We start from the raw sequence: 19178 nt of genomic DNA on the forward strand, positions 1-19178 counted from the left end.
GTCTCTGGGTCAGCCCCCTACAGGAAGCTGCCGCGCAATGTATGCAAGAGTTGTTCCGTTAAGTAATACTGAAGTCTGTGGCCTAGTATATAAAAGCCAAAGAGTAAAAAAATAACAATCAGCTCGTAACAGATAAATGCATGCGCTGATTGAGACATTATCCAAAGGTTTATTATTGATATTAATAATGACCAAAATCACAAGTTCTGACATAATTTGTTATTGGATTGCCAAATACGCTGCTTTTAGGCATTTTGATATTTACAAAGAAATATCAAAATGCCTAAAAGCACCTTCCCCATTGTTTTCATTTTCTTGTGTAATGTGTTTAGTTCAATAAAAATCCTATCAAAATGTCATACATCCTATTAATGATGCAGATGTTCTAAAATTGTCTTTCTTCAGTAAGAACAACATTTTTCAAGTTGTGAGCCAAATTGTTAAACCATTTAAGTTTATTTCACAGAATAATAATACCATACACTTTTTTGTTAATTGGTGAGTTTAGACTTTGTCACTTTTGTCACTGAGTTACTATAGTTGGACATTGAACCTAACAAATAATGTATAGCACTTCAAATAAAGCGATATTGGAAGATGAATGAACAAGTTAGACAACAAACGAGGTGGCTTCAATAGTAATCAAAATGGATAATGCATGTTTGCAATGATGGGTTTTGAACCTTGAAGGAACATATAAAAATGTGAGTCAGGGAATGTTGAACAAATATCCACGAACTTTGTTTCCAGATAACCTTGAAACAATGTATGTTTTGGAATATGCAAACATTTTTAAATAGACCCTTTTCAAAGATCCGGAGATATTTGTATTAAGACCATATTTTGCATGCTGATGAACTGCTGGTTTCATATTAAGCTTAGATTTAATGAATAAACTCTTAGCTCTGTCACCATAATCTCACATCATGCCCATTGTGACTTTGTGTCATGTGTTAATCACTATTGTATTCATCAATTGTAATGTCCCCCTCCCTTTCAGTGACACTTGTTGTTGGCTGTAGTGGGTGACTGGCTTGTAGGTACTCCTCAGATCCTTCTTGTACATCCTCACTGTCCTCCACATTATCAATTTTCAGCTGTCCTTCTTGGTCTGTCAGGGCCTCCAGATTTAACCTGCATATGCATAAATACAAAACAACTGATGGGGGGAAAATACCACAAACTACCACAAAAATGTGTGTTACTATAGATTACACTGAACTCTATGTATTGTAGGCATTTGGTGATAATTTTCACATTTCTGGCACCTATTTTATTCTTATTATTATTATAAAATACAGATGGGACAAAATAATCTTGGAACCTGTAACCTAATCTATGGAAGTGGGAATTTTTTAAACTACTTTTCCAAGTATTATTTCCAAGTAGTAGTTTGCATAAAGCCCCAGACCTCGTAAGTCCTCAGATCCTTCCATTGAATGTTAAATGACTGAAAATAGTTCTAATTGTACGCTCAAAAACCTTTGTGCTACCATTAGCTGAAAGAGGAAAGCAAATTGCTTCTGTAAAGGCTCAATACAGTAAAGGATGCTGATTCAATGGGTACACCTGAAACAGGCTGTAAATGGGATAGAATGGGAACAGCACCTTACGGGGAACCTCTTCAGTGACATGAGACCAATATCCTGCACGAATGTTATCTGAGCTGAAAAAAAAGACAGTTACATCACTTAACATGGGTCTAAAAAATGTAAAGCTGTCGTATTTGTTCTTGAGTTTTATATTTCAGCAATCATTTCAGAAATAGGTGAACATTCTGGTGTTCCCTCAGTTTCCCTTCACCACTATGCATTTAAAACAACAAATCCTTTATTTTGCGAGCGTAGTGTGACCAAACATGGAAAATGTCATTGCAGTTTCTGCTAATGACTAAATAACAAAAAAGACAACAGTGCGATGGCATCATTGTTTAAAACTACAATAGGTTAAAAAAAAAAACTTGGTCTTGGATAATTGTAAATAAACAGTACATGGAAAAGGTTTGGACAGAACTTTTCATAACTTGATATTGTAGGTTCTTGCTTAAGGCATCAAAACCATAAATAACACATTTGGAGTTATGCACAACAAAAAAGGTGAATTTATTGAAAACATGTTTGTTTTATTATCTTTTCTTCAAAATAGCCCAACTTTGCTCTGATTACTGCTTTACACACTCATGGCATTTTCTCAATGAGCTTCAAGGGATAGTCACCTGAAATGGTTTTCATTTCTCCGTTGTGCCTTATAAAGGTTAATGAATGGAGTTTCTTGCTTTAACGAAAGTGTTGGGACCATTAGTTGTGTTGTGCAGAAGTCAGGTTAATCCCCAAACAACAGTCCTATTGGACATAATTATGGACAACTCTTAAAATGTATATTATGACATGAACCAATCAATCATAACTAAATAAATGCAAGTGGCCATCATCACTTTAAGAAACTGAATGAGAAGGTGTGCCTAAACCTTTGGCCTGTACTGTATGTATACCATTTATCAAACAAAATTGTATACAGTATGTACAGATGTATTTCATCTTTGGTGGCTCTGAGGTGACATCTTGAGTTGGGGGGAACAATATAGACATTTGCATTTGTGAAGAGGAAGAGCTGTTGAACATTTTTGCTGATTACTGAAGTAGGCTGCGCATATGGCTATGCAAAATTTCGATATCACCCGTGGTACAACAACAATAATAATAATGATAATAATAATAATAATAATCATCACTTTTATGTCACTCTTACATCATCTCATCCAACTGTGAATATCCTAAGTCCATGTACCTTATTTTCGACTTTTGTTTTGGACCTTTTATGCTATTCCTTTGCACACTACTTATATAGCGATACCTAACCTATATACCTTGCGCACATTCACTTTATTTTATTCACCATGCACACTTGCACATTAGTGTAGGTATCTGTACATAACCTACCCATGCTTCATACGTGTGCTCTGCTCGTTATGTGTTGTTTATGCCTTGTTTTTGACTCAACTTAGTATTGGTACTTGTTCTTTTCTTTACAACATTGTTGTGGAAAGAAAAGTAAGAATTTCACTGGACAGAGAAATACTTCTACACTGTACACATGACAATAAAGAGTTTGAATTTTGAATATCACTAGGTATGATGACAGCCCTGTGATAGATTTCAATAAAGTGGCTTTCCTGACTAATTCTCAGTTACTGTATATTTGATTAACAGCCTCAACACAACACATAAAAAAGTTAAATGTACCACTTTTTACTGTCACTAGGTGGCGCTAGCACTTCAAGAAAAAAGTTTGTAGATATATTCAGGACTAGACTCTCATCTAATGTGTGAAATTTCAGAAGGTCAGATCATCTAGGTCTAGCTTTTTTTTTTTTTTTAAATCTTCGGACCACGCCTATTAAGGATCGTCGTAACATTTGGTGTAGGGCATGAGGCATCTTGAGGCTTTTCTGACTATTTTAAGTTATTGGCCTTCATTGGGATCGACACAACACATAAAACCGTTAAAAAAAATAGATTTTGCTGCCACTAGTTGGCTGTAACACTTTGATGAAAAATACGAGTTCGATGTATTCAGGACTGGACTCTTAACAAATAGACAATAGGGTAATGTGCATCAATTTACAGCAGCTTTTACTGTTGCAGCAAAATATCAGAATTTGCAGTGCTGTTTATAGGCCACGGCCATTATCGACACTTTGGAATCATTGGAATCATTCATGATCCACGTCTAGCGGCTTTCCTGTCAAACTTTCAGTTATAAGGTAAATGGACTTTTCTCTTATATAGGACTTTTCTACCTGCCCCAGGTACTCAAAACACTGACAACTCATTTACTCATTTAACGCACTCACACCCCAGTGGTGGTAAACCAAATAATGTAGCCACAGCTGTTATGTTCTGGGGGAGACTGACGGAGGCCAGGCTACCATATTGTGTAAGCAGCCCCTCCGACTGGAGGCAAGATGGGTGAGGTGTCTTGCCAGGACACAACGACACGTCTCAGAGTGGGATTCCAACACCCGACGATGCCAAGCAATCACTGAATGACCCACTTACCACCTGAGCCAGGGCCGCTCCGTTTTTTCAACGAGCACAGGAAATGAAAATGTGAAATGGTGAAATCTTTTGCTCTTGCTGGGTGGTGCTAGCTAGTGCAATGATAAAAAGTGAATTTGTAGCTGTCTTCAGGACTGGGCTCTCGATAAATTTGGGAAATTTTGAGTAGATTGGTCGAGTTACAGCAGCTTTTATTGTTTTGTGCCTTTGTGATGCCAAATTAGTGTGAGTACTGCAAAATATTGACCTGGTTATATTTTGAATGGTCGTTTGCCTCTTTTACCCAGAGTGCATAACCTCCATGATTTACAAAAACCAATTGAAATGCAGTCTCATTGGACCATATCACACTTTGCAACTTGGATCCATACATTTCAAATGAGTTGGGGCCCAGAGAAGGCGCCGGTGTTTTAACATGTTGTTGTTGTTGAGCGACAAACTGTGTTACCTGACAACGGGATCCTAAAGTATTCTTGAGCACATGCCATAATATCCTTTACATAGTGATGTTTGGTTTTAATGCAGTGCTGCCTGATTGATCGAGGGTCACAAGCATTCATTCTTGGTTTTCAGCCTCGGTACTGCCATCTAGAAAGTTCTCCACATTCTCTACAGCTTTGGGTGTACAATATCCCTAAATTATCCCTATGGGTATCACTAAATTGCTCACAATTCAAAATTGAGAAACATTGCTCCTAAACTATTGGACTATTTTTTTTTTTCACACAGTTGCTCAAATGTTTTTGGCATGCTCCTTGTATAGCCTATCCTGTTTGCCAGTGGTATTTGCCAAAGTGTTCTTCAAGCATTCATCAAATTTCCTTCCCTTTTGTTGCCTGTCCTAACTTTTTGAAACATGTTGCAGGCATTAATTTTCAAATTGTCAAATTATTGCACAAAAACACAAGTCTTTAATCATTAAATATCTTGCCTTAGCAGTCAGCTGAAAATAGGCTGAAGAAAATTTGTAAATCATTGTACTTTTTGTTCGAATTTGTATACAGATGTGCACAGAAATGTCACATGCGCAAAAGAAATCACCGATGCGTAAAGCCGAATGTTTCAATTCGTGCATTTGTGTGCCTATTTACCTTTCATCCATGACAACCAAGCGTGAGCTGAACTTTTTTTTCCTCCCTAAAAAGTGGCTCCAAAATGTGACATGGCTTGACGCACACTTCAATGTGGTCATCAGCTAGCAGACAAAACAGTTGTGTTTCATACTGAGGCTAAAATCTTCAGTCATTCTAACAGAAAAGAGCACGTGACTCTAGCGCAACCTATTGCTAAGATACCAGCTAGTGGAGAAGCAATAACTTGTCTTGCTAGGTGGTGAGACAAACTGCAGGAACAACACAGGTAATAGCTTTCTCATCTCACCTTTTATATGTCTAAGCATGCACATCCCATGTCTTCCTTTTTGTTTACTGAAGCATGTTGGCTGGCTCTCAGGGCTGTGTATCATTCTTGTGAAGGCCTGAAGCAGAATGTTTACCTTGTCACACAAATGTGACAAATTTTGACCATCACCTATAATGTTTGGTAAAGTAACACTAGAACACTAGAATATCATGTAAAGCATGATAAGGGGCCTAGCTGCGGCAAGGACTAATGCCGCATTAAGATGGAGCACGAAGAGTGTACAGTTTTGTATTGTAGTCAATGGAGATCGCGCGACGGGCGCGATGACGCGTCGCTCGACGCGATGGACACGATGGAGCGACGCACGGCGCGTAATTATGTGTGACGCAAGAAGTTCCAAAAAATTGAACTTTTTGCGCGTGTCGCGTCGCGTAAGTCAATCAGCTTTGGGAAGTTCAACGTCTCAAGCAGGGGGCAGGAAGGAGTCATATCGGCTGCTTTGCGGTCACCGGGAGCTATCCAACACGGCCAGCTGAGCTTTCAATACAAAACAGAGCCAAGCAAGAGCACTCACCTGGCTTGTAGAAAGGCAGAAGGGAGAACTTGGGACAACTGATATGTGCAGCGTTTGCTTCCTTTTTTAAACAGCTGTTGAAACGTAGTTACTGTGCTAAGCTAACGATAATGCAGCACTGACAGTACAGTATTTAGCACAGTATTGGCCACTTGATTGCGACATTGAAACTTTTTGTTTTTGGCAGACAAGTATTGTTGTGAAAGCAAGGGACACGCAGTGTAAAAAAAGAATAATAAAGGTGCTGCAGGAGAAAATATTGGCTCTGCCATATCCCGGAAAAGTGAACGTTCTCAGCAATGCTCTCGTTTCCGGATCCACTGTAAACTGCACAGCAGGCTCACTCCCCTTCCCTCGCGTGATACTGTTGCGTGGAAAAGTGAACCTCATCTTGACCTCGAGACAAAACGAATCGCGTAGAGCGTAAACGACGAGCTCCATCTGAACGCAGCATAAGCCAGTGAACTCCAGGATGTCATGTGAATTGCATGACGTAATGATGTCCAACAACTTTTAAATGTGTGGACCGGTGATGTGTTTCTGGGTACTTTTCCCGTCATTTTTGAGGGGATAGCTGAGGTGAAAAGAGTCATCCAGGAACAATACGGGAGGACGATGCATTTATGATGGACATGTTTGTAGGAGCCAATTCACAGCATTTGGAATAATTATTGGTTTTGATCCCAAAAAGAGAGTTAATTCAGGTTTTTTTAATGGCCAAGAGTGAGAAAGTTATTTGTTTGTTGGTTGTTTTGACTCACTGCCCAATGGACATTTACATTACTGCCCTTATAATACAGTGGGTCCCCGGTTTACGAACTCCCTTTCTTACGAACTTTTCCACTTACGAGCGTGGACCGCGGCGTTTTTTTGTCCAGTTCTTACGCACAAACCTTTCATCTTACGAACAATCGTTGTCACGGCAACGCTGAACGCTATTGCTCTTACAATGTCACAGTCACTGTTTCAGTCACGGTGTCAGTCACGGAGTCAGTCACGGAGATGACGATATGCAATTGGTCAATTAAGGTCACAGTCCCGGTCTCACTCACGGAGATGCAGATATACTATTGGCCGGCACAGTCAATGCCGTAAATTTAGACAGCGGACCGGGGGGATAATTTCCTGCAGCACAACTGACAATATCACAAACTTTGTCTGTTAGACGTGGCTGCTAAAATTGCTAGTGGCGGTAAAGGAAGAAGTAAGAGGATGATGACAATAGAAACGAAGCAGGAGATAATAAAAAAATAAAAAAACGAAGGAGGCGCACGCATAGTTAACCTTGCTCGTGAGTATGGCCATAACCGCTCGGCAATCTTCTAAGGGCAAGACTTTCCTTGCCGGGGGACAGACCTCGGTTGACAACAAAATGGAGAGGCTTCTTCTATTATGGATAAAAGAGAAGGAAATTGTCAATGATATGTTCTAGTTTGACAAAAGTTCCCAGAGACCAGAGTGGTGCCATTTGGCACTTCTACCTATAAAAACCACCGGAGTGCCAAATGACACCAAGGATTATAGCTCGCAACCTCAATCACCTGTGAATGGCTAACTTTGTTATGTAAATTCAACAGAAGAGAAGTTGCACACCAACTTCATCTAGTTAGGGGGAGCATCATGCAGGCAAATGTGGTCGTTTTTGGACATCCTGTGTGGGGTTTCTGAGATGTGTTTTTCAGTGGGGGTTGAAAAGCTTGCACAGACCCCTCTGTTGAAAACTTCAAGATAAGAATTCTTTAGTTTATTGTACACAAAATATACAGTTCGTTACAAATACAGCCAAACACACAAGAAGTAAAATGCAGCATGAGTAGAAAAACACAAAACAAAAAGTCAAAAAATGTGTGAGCATGTTCTGGGTGTGTCCAGAAGCCAGTGAGACTTTTTCATATCCACACACCCAGGCAAATGTGGTTTCAATCACAATGTGTCAACATAATCATCCATAAATAGCACAGATGCAGATTCAATTAAAAAAAAAAAAAAAAATCTCTTAGTGACTTTTGTTTTCGGTCATGTTTGCATCTAGATAAGGTTGCCTTTGTATGATGCTATAATGATTCACATTATCATTCCATAAGCTTGTACAAATGCAGATTTCCCTTGCTTGCGACTAACTGCAGCACAGTAAGAGACATAAAAACAAGATTGTTGGGGGTTGTTCATGTAGTAAGCAGACGACTTGTTCGCATTTGCAACCGGGTGTAAACACATGCAAATTGACCTATCTATTGAATTGGCCTGTGGGTGCAGACTGCATCACTATTGTGAATTCTCAAGAATTCTGGGGTGTGCAAACTCCTATAGAACACAAAATGCAGAGAAGACTCAATGCTCAACAGGCATTGGAAATGATCTTGAGTGAAGTAAATTCACAATGACTCAGATGGAGAAGACTAATCTCACCATCTGAGGAAAAACGTGTGTGTTGCTCTCTCAAGAAGATAAGTTTTTTCTGATCTTGAATGAAATTTTCAAAAGATGGGTCTGTGCATGCTCTTCCACACCCACATAATTGCCCCAATTTGCATGTCTGCTGCTCCACCAACAAAATAAAGTGAGTGTGCAACCTCTTTTTTTCAATTTACATAACAGTTAAACGTTCACAGGTGATTTAGGGTGTTAGCTAAACTCCTTGGTGCCAATTGGCACCCGGTGGTCTTTATAGATAGTCGAGCCAAATGCTGGAACGTCTAGTGTTAAGAGCCTTGGGGCATGCATCACAGGGGACAGTTGAGATTGATTGCAGATTAGAGAACACTGTTCCTTGACCGTAATGTTTGCCTTTTATTTGAAGAATCTTTGTTTGAAGAGCTTTGGAACTACTATGGAAAGAAATTGATGTTTTATTGAATCAAAGATAGAGCTGTGGCATTTTTTATTTTATTTATTGTATTTGAACCTGGGCAAGCATACGAGTAAACCAGGCGGCCAGAAGTCTCAACTTGTACAATGTTGCCAAACTAATCATAACTGTTTTTGTTCATTTTTAACAAGTTTGTTATTTTTACATCTTAGCAATAAGTGTTTTAGACCTGACAGTGTGTTGTATATTGCACCATGGCAATGAACGAGTCTCAAGTTGTGGAAAAGAAAAAAAATGAACCCACTTTCACCACTTGTTCTTCGATTTGGATAAACTCCGACAGCCATTCCATCTTAAAAGAAGCACACTTCTTTATTACTTTCGCTGGGTGAGTGGATGTGTCGCTGCTCGTTCGTTTACCGTAGGTTAGCATTTGTATCTTTTAACTCCACAGTGTTGTTAGCTAGCTAACCTGCACATGGAGTATATGCAGAGAACGTTTCTGTCAGTGTGTTTAATTGGATGAATAGTAGAAGTGAAACTTATCGAATAATTGACTGGACACTTGTCACTCGCTGTCACAATGCAAAATGATACAGAAAACAATATTATTGGTCCACAGCTAATTAATCAGATGAGGTCTAATATTAGATACTATTTAATATGTTTATATTGCTTTATGTTTTATGCGCAGCATAAATTTTCTTGTGCGCTGAGAACGTGCGAGCAGTGCGCATGCGCGCAGCTTAGAGGAAACACTGGTGGCCAAAGGTGGGGACTTTGGCGCACAGATCCACGGCTACAGAAGCTAGCTCTTGGGACATAGAATGGCTGGCTCTTAGGACATAGAATGTCACCACTCTGGCAGGGAAGGAGCCTAAGCTGGTGTGCGAGGCCAAGAAATTCAGACTAGATATAGTCGGACTCGCTTCCGCATATAGCTTGGGCTCTGGTATCAGTCCTCTCGAGAGGGGTTGGACTCTCTTCCACTCTGGAGGTGCCCGCAGTGAGAGGCGCAGAGCAGGTGTGGGCATTCTTATTGCCCCCCAGCTCAGCACCTGCACATTGGGGTTTACATCCAGTGGACGAGAGGGTAGCCTCCGCCTTCAGGTGAGGGGATGGGTCCTGACCGTGGTGCTTATGCACCAAACAACAGTTCAGAGTACCCACCTTTTTTTGAGTCCCTGGAGGGTGTGATGGAAAGCGCTCCCTCAGGGGACTCCCTCATTTTGCTGGGGGACTTCAATGCTCATGTGGGCAATGACAGTGAGACCTGGAGGGGTGTGGTTGGGAGGAACGGCCCCCCCAATCCGAACCCGAGTGGTGTTATGTTATTGGATTTCTGTGCTCATGACAGATTGTCAATAATACCATGTTCAAACATAAGGGTGTCCGTATGTGCACTTGGCACCAGGACATCCAAGGCAGTTCAATGATCGACTTTGTGATTGTATCACCGGCCTTGCGGCCACATGTTTTGGACACTCGGGTGAAGAGAGGGGCGGAGCTGTCAACTGATCACCAACTGGAGGTGTATTGGCTCTGATGGTGGGGGAGGATGCCAGCCAGACCTGGCAGACCCAAGTGTATCGTGACGGCCTCCTGGGTACATCTGGCAGAGTCCCCTGTCAAAAGGAGCTTCAACGCTCACCTCTGGCTCAATTTCTCCTATGTCCCGGGGGAGGCAGGGAACATTGAGCCCGAGTGGACCATGTTCCACACCCCCTTTGTCGAGGTGGCTGATCGGAGTTGTGGCCCTATGGTGGTCTGTGCCTGTCATGGCGGCAAACCCTGAATCTGCTGGTGGACGCCAGCGGTAAGGGATTTCGTCAAACTGAAGGAGTCCTATCAGGCCTTTTTGGCCTGTGGGACTCCAGAAGCAGCTGACAGGTACCGGCTGGCCAAGCAGAGTGCAGGTTCAGAGATCGCCAAGGCAAAAACTTGAATGTGGAAAGAATTTGGGGAGGCCATGGAAAACGACTTCCTGACGGCTTCGAGGAAATTCTGGTCCACCATCTCACGTCTTAGGAGGTTGAAGCAGTGAACCATTAACACTGTGTGGAGTGGAGATGGGGCACTGCTGACCTCAACCCAGGACGTTGTGAATCGTGGGCAGAATACTTCGAAGACCTCCTCAATTCTGCTTCTGAGGAAGCAGAGTCTTCAGTCTCTGAGGTGGGATCTCACATCTGTAGGCCTGAAGTCATTGAGGTGGTCAAAAAACTCCTTGGTGGAAAGGCCCTAGGGGTGGATGAGATACGCCTGGAGTTCCTGAAGGCTCTGGATGTGGGCTGTCCTGGCTGATACACCTCTGCAACATTGCATAAACATCAGGGACAGTGTCCGTAGATTGGCAGACTGGGGTGGTGGTCCCCCTTTATAAGAAGGGGGACCAGAGGGTGGGTTCCAACGAAAGAGGAATCACACTCCTCAGCCTCCCCGGTAAGGTCTATTCAGGGGTGCTGGAGAGGTGGGTCCGTCAGGAAGTCAAGTCTCAGGAGGAGCAGTGTGGTTTTCGTCCTGGCCGTGGAACAGTGCACCAGCTCTACACCCTTGTCAGGATCCTTGAGGGTGCATGGGAGTTCGCCCAACCAGTCTACATGTGCTTTGTGGACTTGGAGAAGGCGTTAGATCGTGTCCCTCGGGTATCTCTGTGGGGGGTGCTTCGGAAGTATGGGGAACGCCCTAATATGGGCTGTTCGGTCCCTGTCCGATGTCACAGTTTGGTCCATATTTCCGGCAGTAAGTCAAATTAATTTCTGGTGAAGGTTGGACTATACCAAGGCTGCCCTTTGTGACCAATTCTGTTCATTACTTTCATGGACAGAATTTCTAGGCGCAGCCGAAGTCTTGAGGGGGTCAGGTTTGGGAGCATCAGTATTGCACCGCTGCTTTTTGCTGATGACGTGGTGCCGTTGGCTTTTTCAGGCCGTGACCTTCAACTGACAGCGGTTCGCAGCTAAGTGTGAAGTGCCTTGGCTGAAGATCAGCACCTCCAAATCTGAGACCATGGTCCTAAATCGGAAAAGGGTGGAATGCCCTCTCTGGGTCGGGGATGAGGTCCTGCCCTAAGTGGAGGAGTTCAAGTATCTCGGGGTCTTGTTCACGAGTGAGGGTAGGATGGAACAGGAGATCGACAGGCGGATCGGTGTGGCCTCTACTGTAATGCGGACTCTGCACCGGGTTTAGTTTATGGAGGAAGGTGTCAATGTTTTCATCAGAAGTATGCTGAATTTTGGGTCATCCACAGAGAAGCAGGATTTCCCTGGATGCTGGGACACTGGAACAATCTGAGGGTCATTCACTTAAATTAATGAATAAGTAGTGTATAACAGCAAACAAAATGGCTAATCAATTAAAACGATCCTATATTCATCTTGGAAAGGGGATTAGTCTTAGCGGTAAGTATTCAAAATTACCCCCCCCCCCCCACACACACACACACACACTCAAAAAAAGCAAACAAGTGAAAAGAAAAGCATTCAGTTTACAGTTTCTCCTAGCATGGTTTTATCCCCCCCTGCTGGCTGACGTAAGATTGATGCGAACAAAAAGAGCCAATAACATTTGCTGGGCATGAACAACAAAACAATTAGGGTTGGTTTCTGCTGAAGTTTCCGCTATCTTCTATCTCACCTGAGAGAAGTACATGCTGATGAATTCCTCTTCACTTACTTTCATCCTAGTGGCCATGTTCTCAAAATCCACAAAAGATGTAAATAAATTACAAAATAAAAAATGTGCATTTCCAGAGACTTCTTTGCGTGTTTCCGCTCTCATCTCGTGCACCAACTCTAGTTAACAACCAGTGAGAGTGACTGTTTGTCCCCACAACCCAACCTAATTCAACATGCTCAATCAGATGAAAATGCCTGCACAACTCCCTGTTGTCAAGGCCATCTTTTCAAAGGCGATTCACTACAAGTTGACAGCACATATTGATGTTCAGACTCTTGATGTCAGATTGGTATGTGGGGGACCTTAGAGCCAACTTTGATAAGTTTGATCATCTGAGAAAGACTAAGAGCCGCTGTTCCTTCATGTTGAGATGAGACAGTTGATGTGGCTTGGGTATGGATGCCTCCTGAACATTCATTAGTTTTCATTAGTTACCCTAACCCTAGATAATCAAATCACCATTGTGCCAAAGGTTATATACAATCATATACAGTTATGTGACCTTAACGCAAACTGTGGAAAGTTTAGGATTACATAATACAGTCCCTTTAAAAGGGGACCGTCTGCGGTCCACTTGGTTGGACTGTGGGAAGGTTCCTTCCCAATGGCTTTGCCTGCTATCAAGTCATCATTGCACTTTATAGCACAATATGTTTTCTGTAATCTCTATTGTTTACCTGTACTTGTCTGTAATGTGTATCTATTTGTCTGTATTTGGTACATGCAACATCCACTTCAACCTGTGGGCCTGGAAGGGGGCTCCTCCCACCTGTGGTCCCTTCTGGAGGTTTCTGATTTTACCCTAATTGGGTTTTTTGAGTTTTTCCTTCCCTTTCTGGGAGCTTTCACAGAGGATGCTGTTGTGTACCTTACACCGAAAAGATGTCTCTGTATGACTTCTTTTTTCGAAAGAAGTCTCGACATGACCTCTTTTCATCTGTGAAGCTCTTTGAGACTTCGGTGATTTAGGGCTATACAAAAAAATGTGATTGCTTGATTGCTGCAACTTGTTCTATCAATCAGTCACAAATGTGTGTGTGTGTGTATGTTACCTGGATTCCTCAAGGGGTTGATGAATTTGGCCAAATATGGTAGCAACTCAGTTTGAAGGCTGATATGTGTCAAACAGAAGTGGCGAAACAAGCACTGAGCAGCCAGGCAGCCTTCCCGATGCTAATAAGAACAACATCAGGCTAATTATGATTTGTATTTAGAGATGTGCAATACAACAAGGCTTCCTCCAACACTCCAAAAACATGCATGGCAGGTGTATTGGACATATTAAATTCTCCTTAAAAGTGATTCAGTGCTTGAATGGTTGTTCGTCTCTGTGTGCTAGAATTTTTTTTAGACAGATACTGAAATAATCCCCCTAAAACATTTTCAACCAAGATGGTCAATGGCTTTTGAGTTGTGATATAATTTATATATATTTTATTTAACCAGTCTTAATGTTCAGTGGCTTGAGAGCTATCCATGTATATGTGTTTTTATTTTTTTTATTCACTGAAAAGTTTAAAAAGTCACAACTAAAGTTTCAAATTCAGAATGAATCAAATTTATGTAGCAAACAGCAAGAAAAGCTAAGGTTCATTATTTTACTTTCTTTTTCGATCATTTTCCCCGTCAAATTTGATGTTGCATTTATGTCAAGACATGCATTCTGAAATGAAACTAAATAAAATCAAACTTATATGCGCTTCATAAATAATATGCAATTCGAGACACAGTGCAGTTGAACCACACGAATGAGAATACAAATTTTTATTTACATTGCACACTGTAGAATCAAATTTACTTATCTGCATTTTCACAAATAAAAAAGTTTCATAAAAAATGAAAATAAAAATTTCATCTGCGGGGTGTGCAACATAAAAAAACCTTCTCATCTGTCTGATTCAACTACAAAGCACTTCAAGTTGCATTTTTGGAGAGCATGTATAACCACACCAGCCCAGGACGTCCACATCCAGCAGGTTTACCTCGAACCCTTTGGAGACGGCTTATGGTGGAGAAATTAACATTCAATGCATGAGCAGAAGTGCTCAATATCACACAATTAAGCAGATTAAGGAACAATGTTTGAGATAAATGGTAATATTGTGTATCCGGAATGATTTTTAGATCTGTAAGTCCATCTCATGAAAAATGGGAGCAAAAACAAAAGTGTTGCGTTTGTATTTTTGTTGAGTGTAAATGTTTAAAATGAATGCCCGAAGCCAGCTGGGATAGGATGAAGTTAATATTGTTTCATTCCATGCACTCAACCCTCTAGTTTCAAAAGCGTGCTGGTGCCCATTCCAGCTGACTTCGGGCAGTAGGTGGGGCACAACCTGAACTGGTTGCTAGCCAATTGCAGCGTACAGAGAGAACAACCATTCACACACCCAATCACACTTTATGAAAATCTTTTATGTCCAGTACACCTGCCATGCATGTTTTTGGAGTGTGCTCAGAGAGAACCCACGTGGGCTCATGGAGAACATGCAAGCTCCACACAAGAAAGGCGAGCGAGGTGGATTTGAACTCGGGGCCCTGAACTGTGAGGGAGGATGTGCTAACCACTGTTTCACAAAGTTGCCCTTCATGGTTTTATTAATTGATTTAAATGTAGGGTGTCACAGTGGTAGATTGGTGAGGACATCTGCCTCACATGGAGCGGTCATGCGTTTGGTTCCGGCTACAGGCTTTGTGTAGATGTTGCATGTTCTATGTGTTATCTGTGGTCACTCCGGTTTCCTCCCACATTTCAAAATATTTTAGGGAAAGTAAATAGCATTTAGGTGTGTTTGCATGTGCAAATGGTTGTTTGTGTGCCCTGTGATTGGCTGGCAACCTGTTCAGGGTGGACTCCGCCCACCTACCGAAATCCACAACCCTCATGATGATATGTTCCCTGTTACTAAAATGATGTGTTACGTTAACTGATCAAATTGAAAAGTAACGGTTGGGACTTATTTTCTGTGAGAATGCTTTAAAACTGGCAATTTAAAAGCACCCCCAATGGTTGCCGGTCTGTAAAAAAGAATGTAGCCTACTTTTCTTAACCAGTCCATGACACAAAAACCACTGTTGTACATGGTTATCAATTCCTACATAGGTTTTATTTGATAAGTGGTCCTTGGCAGCAATCGTTGGAACAGCTGACTTGACTTCGAATTCAGGCTGGCCTGACACATTTATTGGGCAAAAGCACAATGACAGACTTGAACTGGAGTGCTCAGGCCCAATAGCGCATATGATAACAAACAATATCTACATTCAATATGGTTACTTTGCATATTACTTGGTTTCTTTATGTTTGAAGCTACACCAGTTTGCAATTTTGTGCCCTTTGAGTCTTTTATTGAAACACAGTCAGGGTTTTACATTCTTCAGGCATGTGCTCAAATAACAGGGATTTAAATACAGTAGATGTATATGTTTGTAGTTTGGTGAACCACAGTTGATATGAATTGCTAATGTCCTACCTTCTTGCTGACCAGCAACCAGTTGGGTTTGTGCAGTGGTCTGAAGCCAACAGCTACTTGCTGAGAATTGGAGTGAAGAAGCCCTCTTGTGGCCACTGAAGACCCATATCTCACCATAGTATTACTATTCTGAGAACAGAACAGTCCAGCAATGAAGCAGATCCAGACAAACACATGAGTCTTATTTCACATTGAAAGTGCAGACCCAGCTTTTTACTCTAAATATCATCTTTTTTGATCCATTTTTATTGTTAGACTGTGAATCTATTCATTTTTGGTAGTTTTTTTTTTAAAACGTCTATGCAAAGGCTAACCATCCAGTCAGATGTGAGGATGTCAGCGTCAGACATGTAGGCGCTGGTTTTATCAACGTCTTCCATCTCAGAGAAGAAATCCAGGTAATTTTGATGGAGATACAGGTTGAAGAATTCCCCAGACACATAGGAACGTTCTATAATCAACTAAGACAGACAGAAGAGATGATTTTAAAAGACATATGTTAATTTCTATGGTAAAAGTGTGTGTATAAGTACCTCTGGGTCAACCTGTAACGACTCTCTATGGTGTTGAGAAAGATGGGAGGGTAACCCAAGTCCAAAATCAGTTTCATCTGCTTTAACATCTTCAGGAGTTCCCCCTAAATTACATGACATACAGTAGATAAATTATTCATCTTATGTTTGGGTAACATTGTATTTCTCTTTATAGTTAAGGAAACACATTCTAGGGCCCCAATTTGGTTTGGTTAAAACCTTCTTTACCTATGCGGGTGGTCTTACTCCCATTTTCTAACACATCATCTGTTACAGTTTTTTTCCTGAAATTATGGCAGAAATTATTTCAATAGTTGCTTAAAGTACAGAGGTTGTGTTTGCTACCAAAACAGGGTCATTACACTAATCCTCCACATGTGGTGCTTGCGGCGTGAAAGGCATTGAAAAGAAGCTTTGAAGCTTGTCAGTCAGTCTTAAAGTGACAATATGTAAGATTTCGACGGGTTTTTATTAAAAATGAATAAATAAAATTATTATAAATTTAAAAATCCTACAAATGTGTTCTTAACGACCAACAGTATGTTTTAAATATAATCGTAGGAATAGTTTTCTTTAAATTCTATTACATGGGAGGTGGCACTCCTCAGGAGGTTACCATGTCTCTTATAGGTACTGACACCCGGAGCAGGAGTGTGTATTGCTGCATTTATTGTAATGCCCCTAAGGCTCCCGCAGGTGCATGTGAAAAATGACATACTCCCTTTAATAGGTTTAAATTCAAGAGTAGGGCTGCACAATTTATCGCAACCACGATCTTGGCTGCCACGACTAATTAAGCTGATCCTTGGCAGTATTAACATTCAAAAAGTCAAGCACTTTTTTTTTTTATTACAAGTAAAATCAAGCTCTTTGTCATCCTACCCCCAGGGTGTAATATTTCATGACAAAAGCATCAGCTTTTCACACCCTAATGTATTGTTTACCTGTGTGAAATGGCATTGAGTTTCTCACCCAATTCTTAACATATGCAGCATTCATACTGTCATTTGAGAACCATTTTGAAAAATCTGGCAAACAAACAACAAAATCTACAACAAAAACACATAGTTTGGATCTGCCAAATAAAAGAAATGGGTTGTGCATATGTATAGTATCATTTTACCACCAAGGCATTTAGCTGAACAGATGTTGCAAGCATAACACAGTACAGACAATGAGAGCAAGTATCAGTCTTTAAGGTGGTCCATGAATGGGTCCCAAATGTCCGAGAATTTATCTTGAGCATTGGTTCTGTGAAAGAATATCTTTTCCAATTGAATAATATTAATCATTTTGTTGAGCCCTTTCTTGAAGCATGGAGGTTTAGGGAATTTTGAGTTTAAGAGAATCATCTTTTTTGCTGCCACCCTGCCAAGCATTAAAGCTAGTGGTATGGCTGACTAGAGGTTGAGAGGACGCTCTGAGTAACCAAAGAGGGACAATTCCGGATCAGGGCTTATTTTGTTCTCCTATGATGCACTGAACCAATGGAATATTTCCAACCAAAACCTATACAACTGAGGGCATGACCAAAAAATGTAAGCAATGAATGACTTTAAATTTAATGAGTCTGTGTCTAACATGAAAGGAGCATTTGTGAGTAACTAATTTGACCAAATCTCTTTAAGATGATGTGTGGATATTGTGGGAGAAAACTGTTTTAACAAATCTGGATATCATGTGTCTAGAATCTGGTGGGGTCAGCAAGAGATCATTGAAAGGGCAGGTCCTAGGCATATTTTTGAAGCTTAGGACTGCAACTTTGGGGTAATGTCTAATTTGGGGATATCTAAAGTAATGGAATTTGGGTAGTACAAATTTAGTTTTCAGCTCTATGAATGAGGTAAAACACTTTGTCTATATAGATGTCTTAAAGGGTCACAAGTGTGCCCTTTTTCCAATCTGCAAACACTTGGTGGGAAAGAGTGGTAATAGCAGATGGGAGTATGTTCGGGCAAAGCTGGCAACTTGTTGGCACTTATCTGTCTCAGGATTCTGAGGTAGTTTTTTATTACATAGCTGTCGCCAATCAGATTTTGAAAAGAGACCGTCTTAGTAAAAAGTAATGTACATAAAGAGGAGTCCTTTACACAGTGGAAGCTTCGATGTTAAGCCATTGAGAGGAATTACTCGGCATCTCAGTTGACTGACTTCACTGCCAGTACAGGAGGGCCCTGGCATTAGCAGCCCAATAATAGATCTTAAAAATGGGGAGGCCGAATCCTCCCTCTTCGGTGGGTTTCTGCAGATGTCTTTTGATTATTCTGGGTGTCCTGTAGTGGAAGGATTATGGAGTCCAACTGTTTGAAAAACTTTTAAATGATAAAGAGTGGCAGGTTTAAAATTGGTATAAGAACTTTGGGAAGGTCAACATCTTGATAGCATTTATGCGCATTTCTCTATGGTATTTTTCAGCATCATGATCATATCATCAAAGTTGAGATTGAATAAATGTTTGGGGTTTCAGGGTATTTTAAACCCTAGATATGTAAATGGATCATCTATGATAGTAAATGATAAGTCAAGAAAGTGTTTATCTCAACTATTTGTCAAAGGCATGAATTCTGACTGATTTGTAGTGTAGTAATAATGCAGGAAAACAACCCAAAAAACATCCTTAATATTGACAAAAAATTACAACGCATTTGGCAGCTCCAAAGAATAAAAACAAAAACATAAAAAAACTAGAATATT

The 19178-nt window shown here is 40.9% G+C and overlaps 1 protein-coding gene across 9 annotated transcripts in view; it reads right to left on the bottom strand.

Annotated features, from left to right (window-relative positions):
* Nucleotides 1-433: 433 nt before the first annotated feature.
* Nucleotides 434-19178, bottom strand: part of rad17 (RAD17 checkpoint clamp loader component) — a 166528-nt gene continuing 147783 nt past the window's right edge. For 6 of the 9 annotated variants that reach the window (XM_088409576.1, XM_088409568.1, XM_088409534.1 and 3 more), the window contains 6 exons: nucleotides 16485-16588; nucleotides 16266-16412; nucleotides 15952-16080; nucleotides 13534-13654; nucleotides 1609-1666; nucleotides 434-1134 (listed from right to left, as the gene is read on the bottom strand). In XM_088409576.1, the coding sequence (XP_088265702.1) occupies nucleotides 954-1134; nucleotides 1609-1666; nucleotides 13534-13654; nucleotides 15952-16080; nucleotides 16266-16412; nucleotides 16485-16588 (740 nt within the window). In that variant the 3' untranslated portion in view covers nucleotides 434-953. The other 3 variants (XM_088409563.1, XM_088409555.1, XM_088409545.1) reach the window with 3 other exon arrangements.

The sequence above is a fragment of the Hippichthys cyanospilos genome, chromosome 1, assembly GCF_059441005.1.
Source record: "Hippichthys cyanospilos isolate Australia breed blue-spotted pipefish chromosome 1, RoL_Hcya_1.0, whole genome shotgun sequence".
In the NCBI taxonomy this organism is placed as follows: Eukaryota; Metazoa; Chordata; class Actinopteri; order Syngnathiformes; family Syngnathidae; genus Hippichthys; species Hippichthys cyanospilos.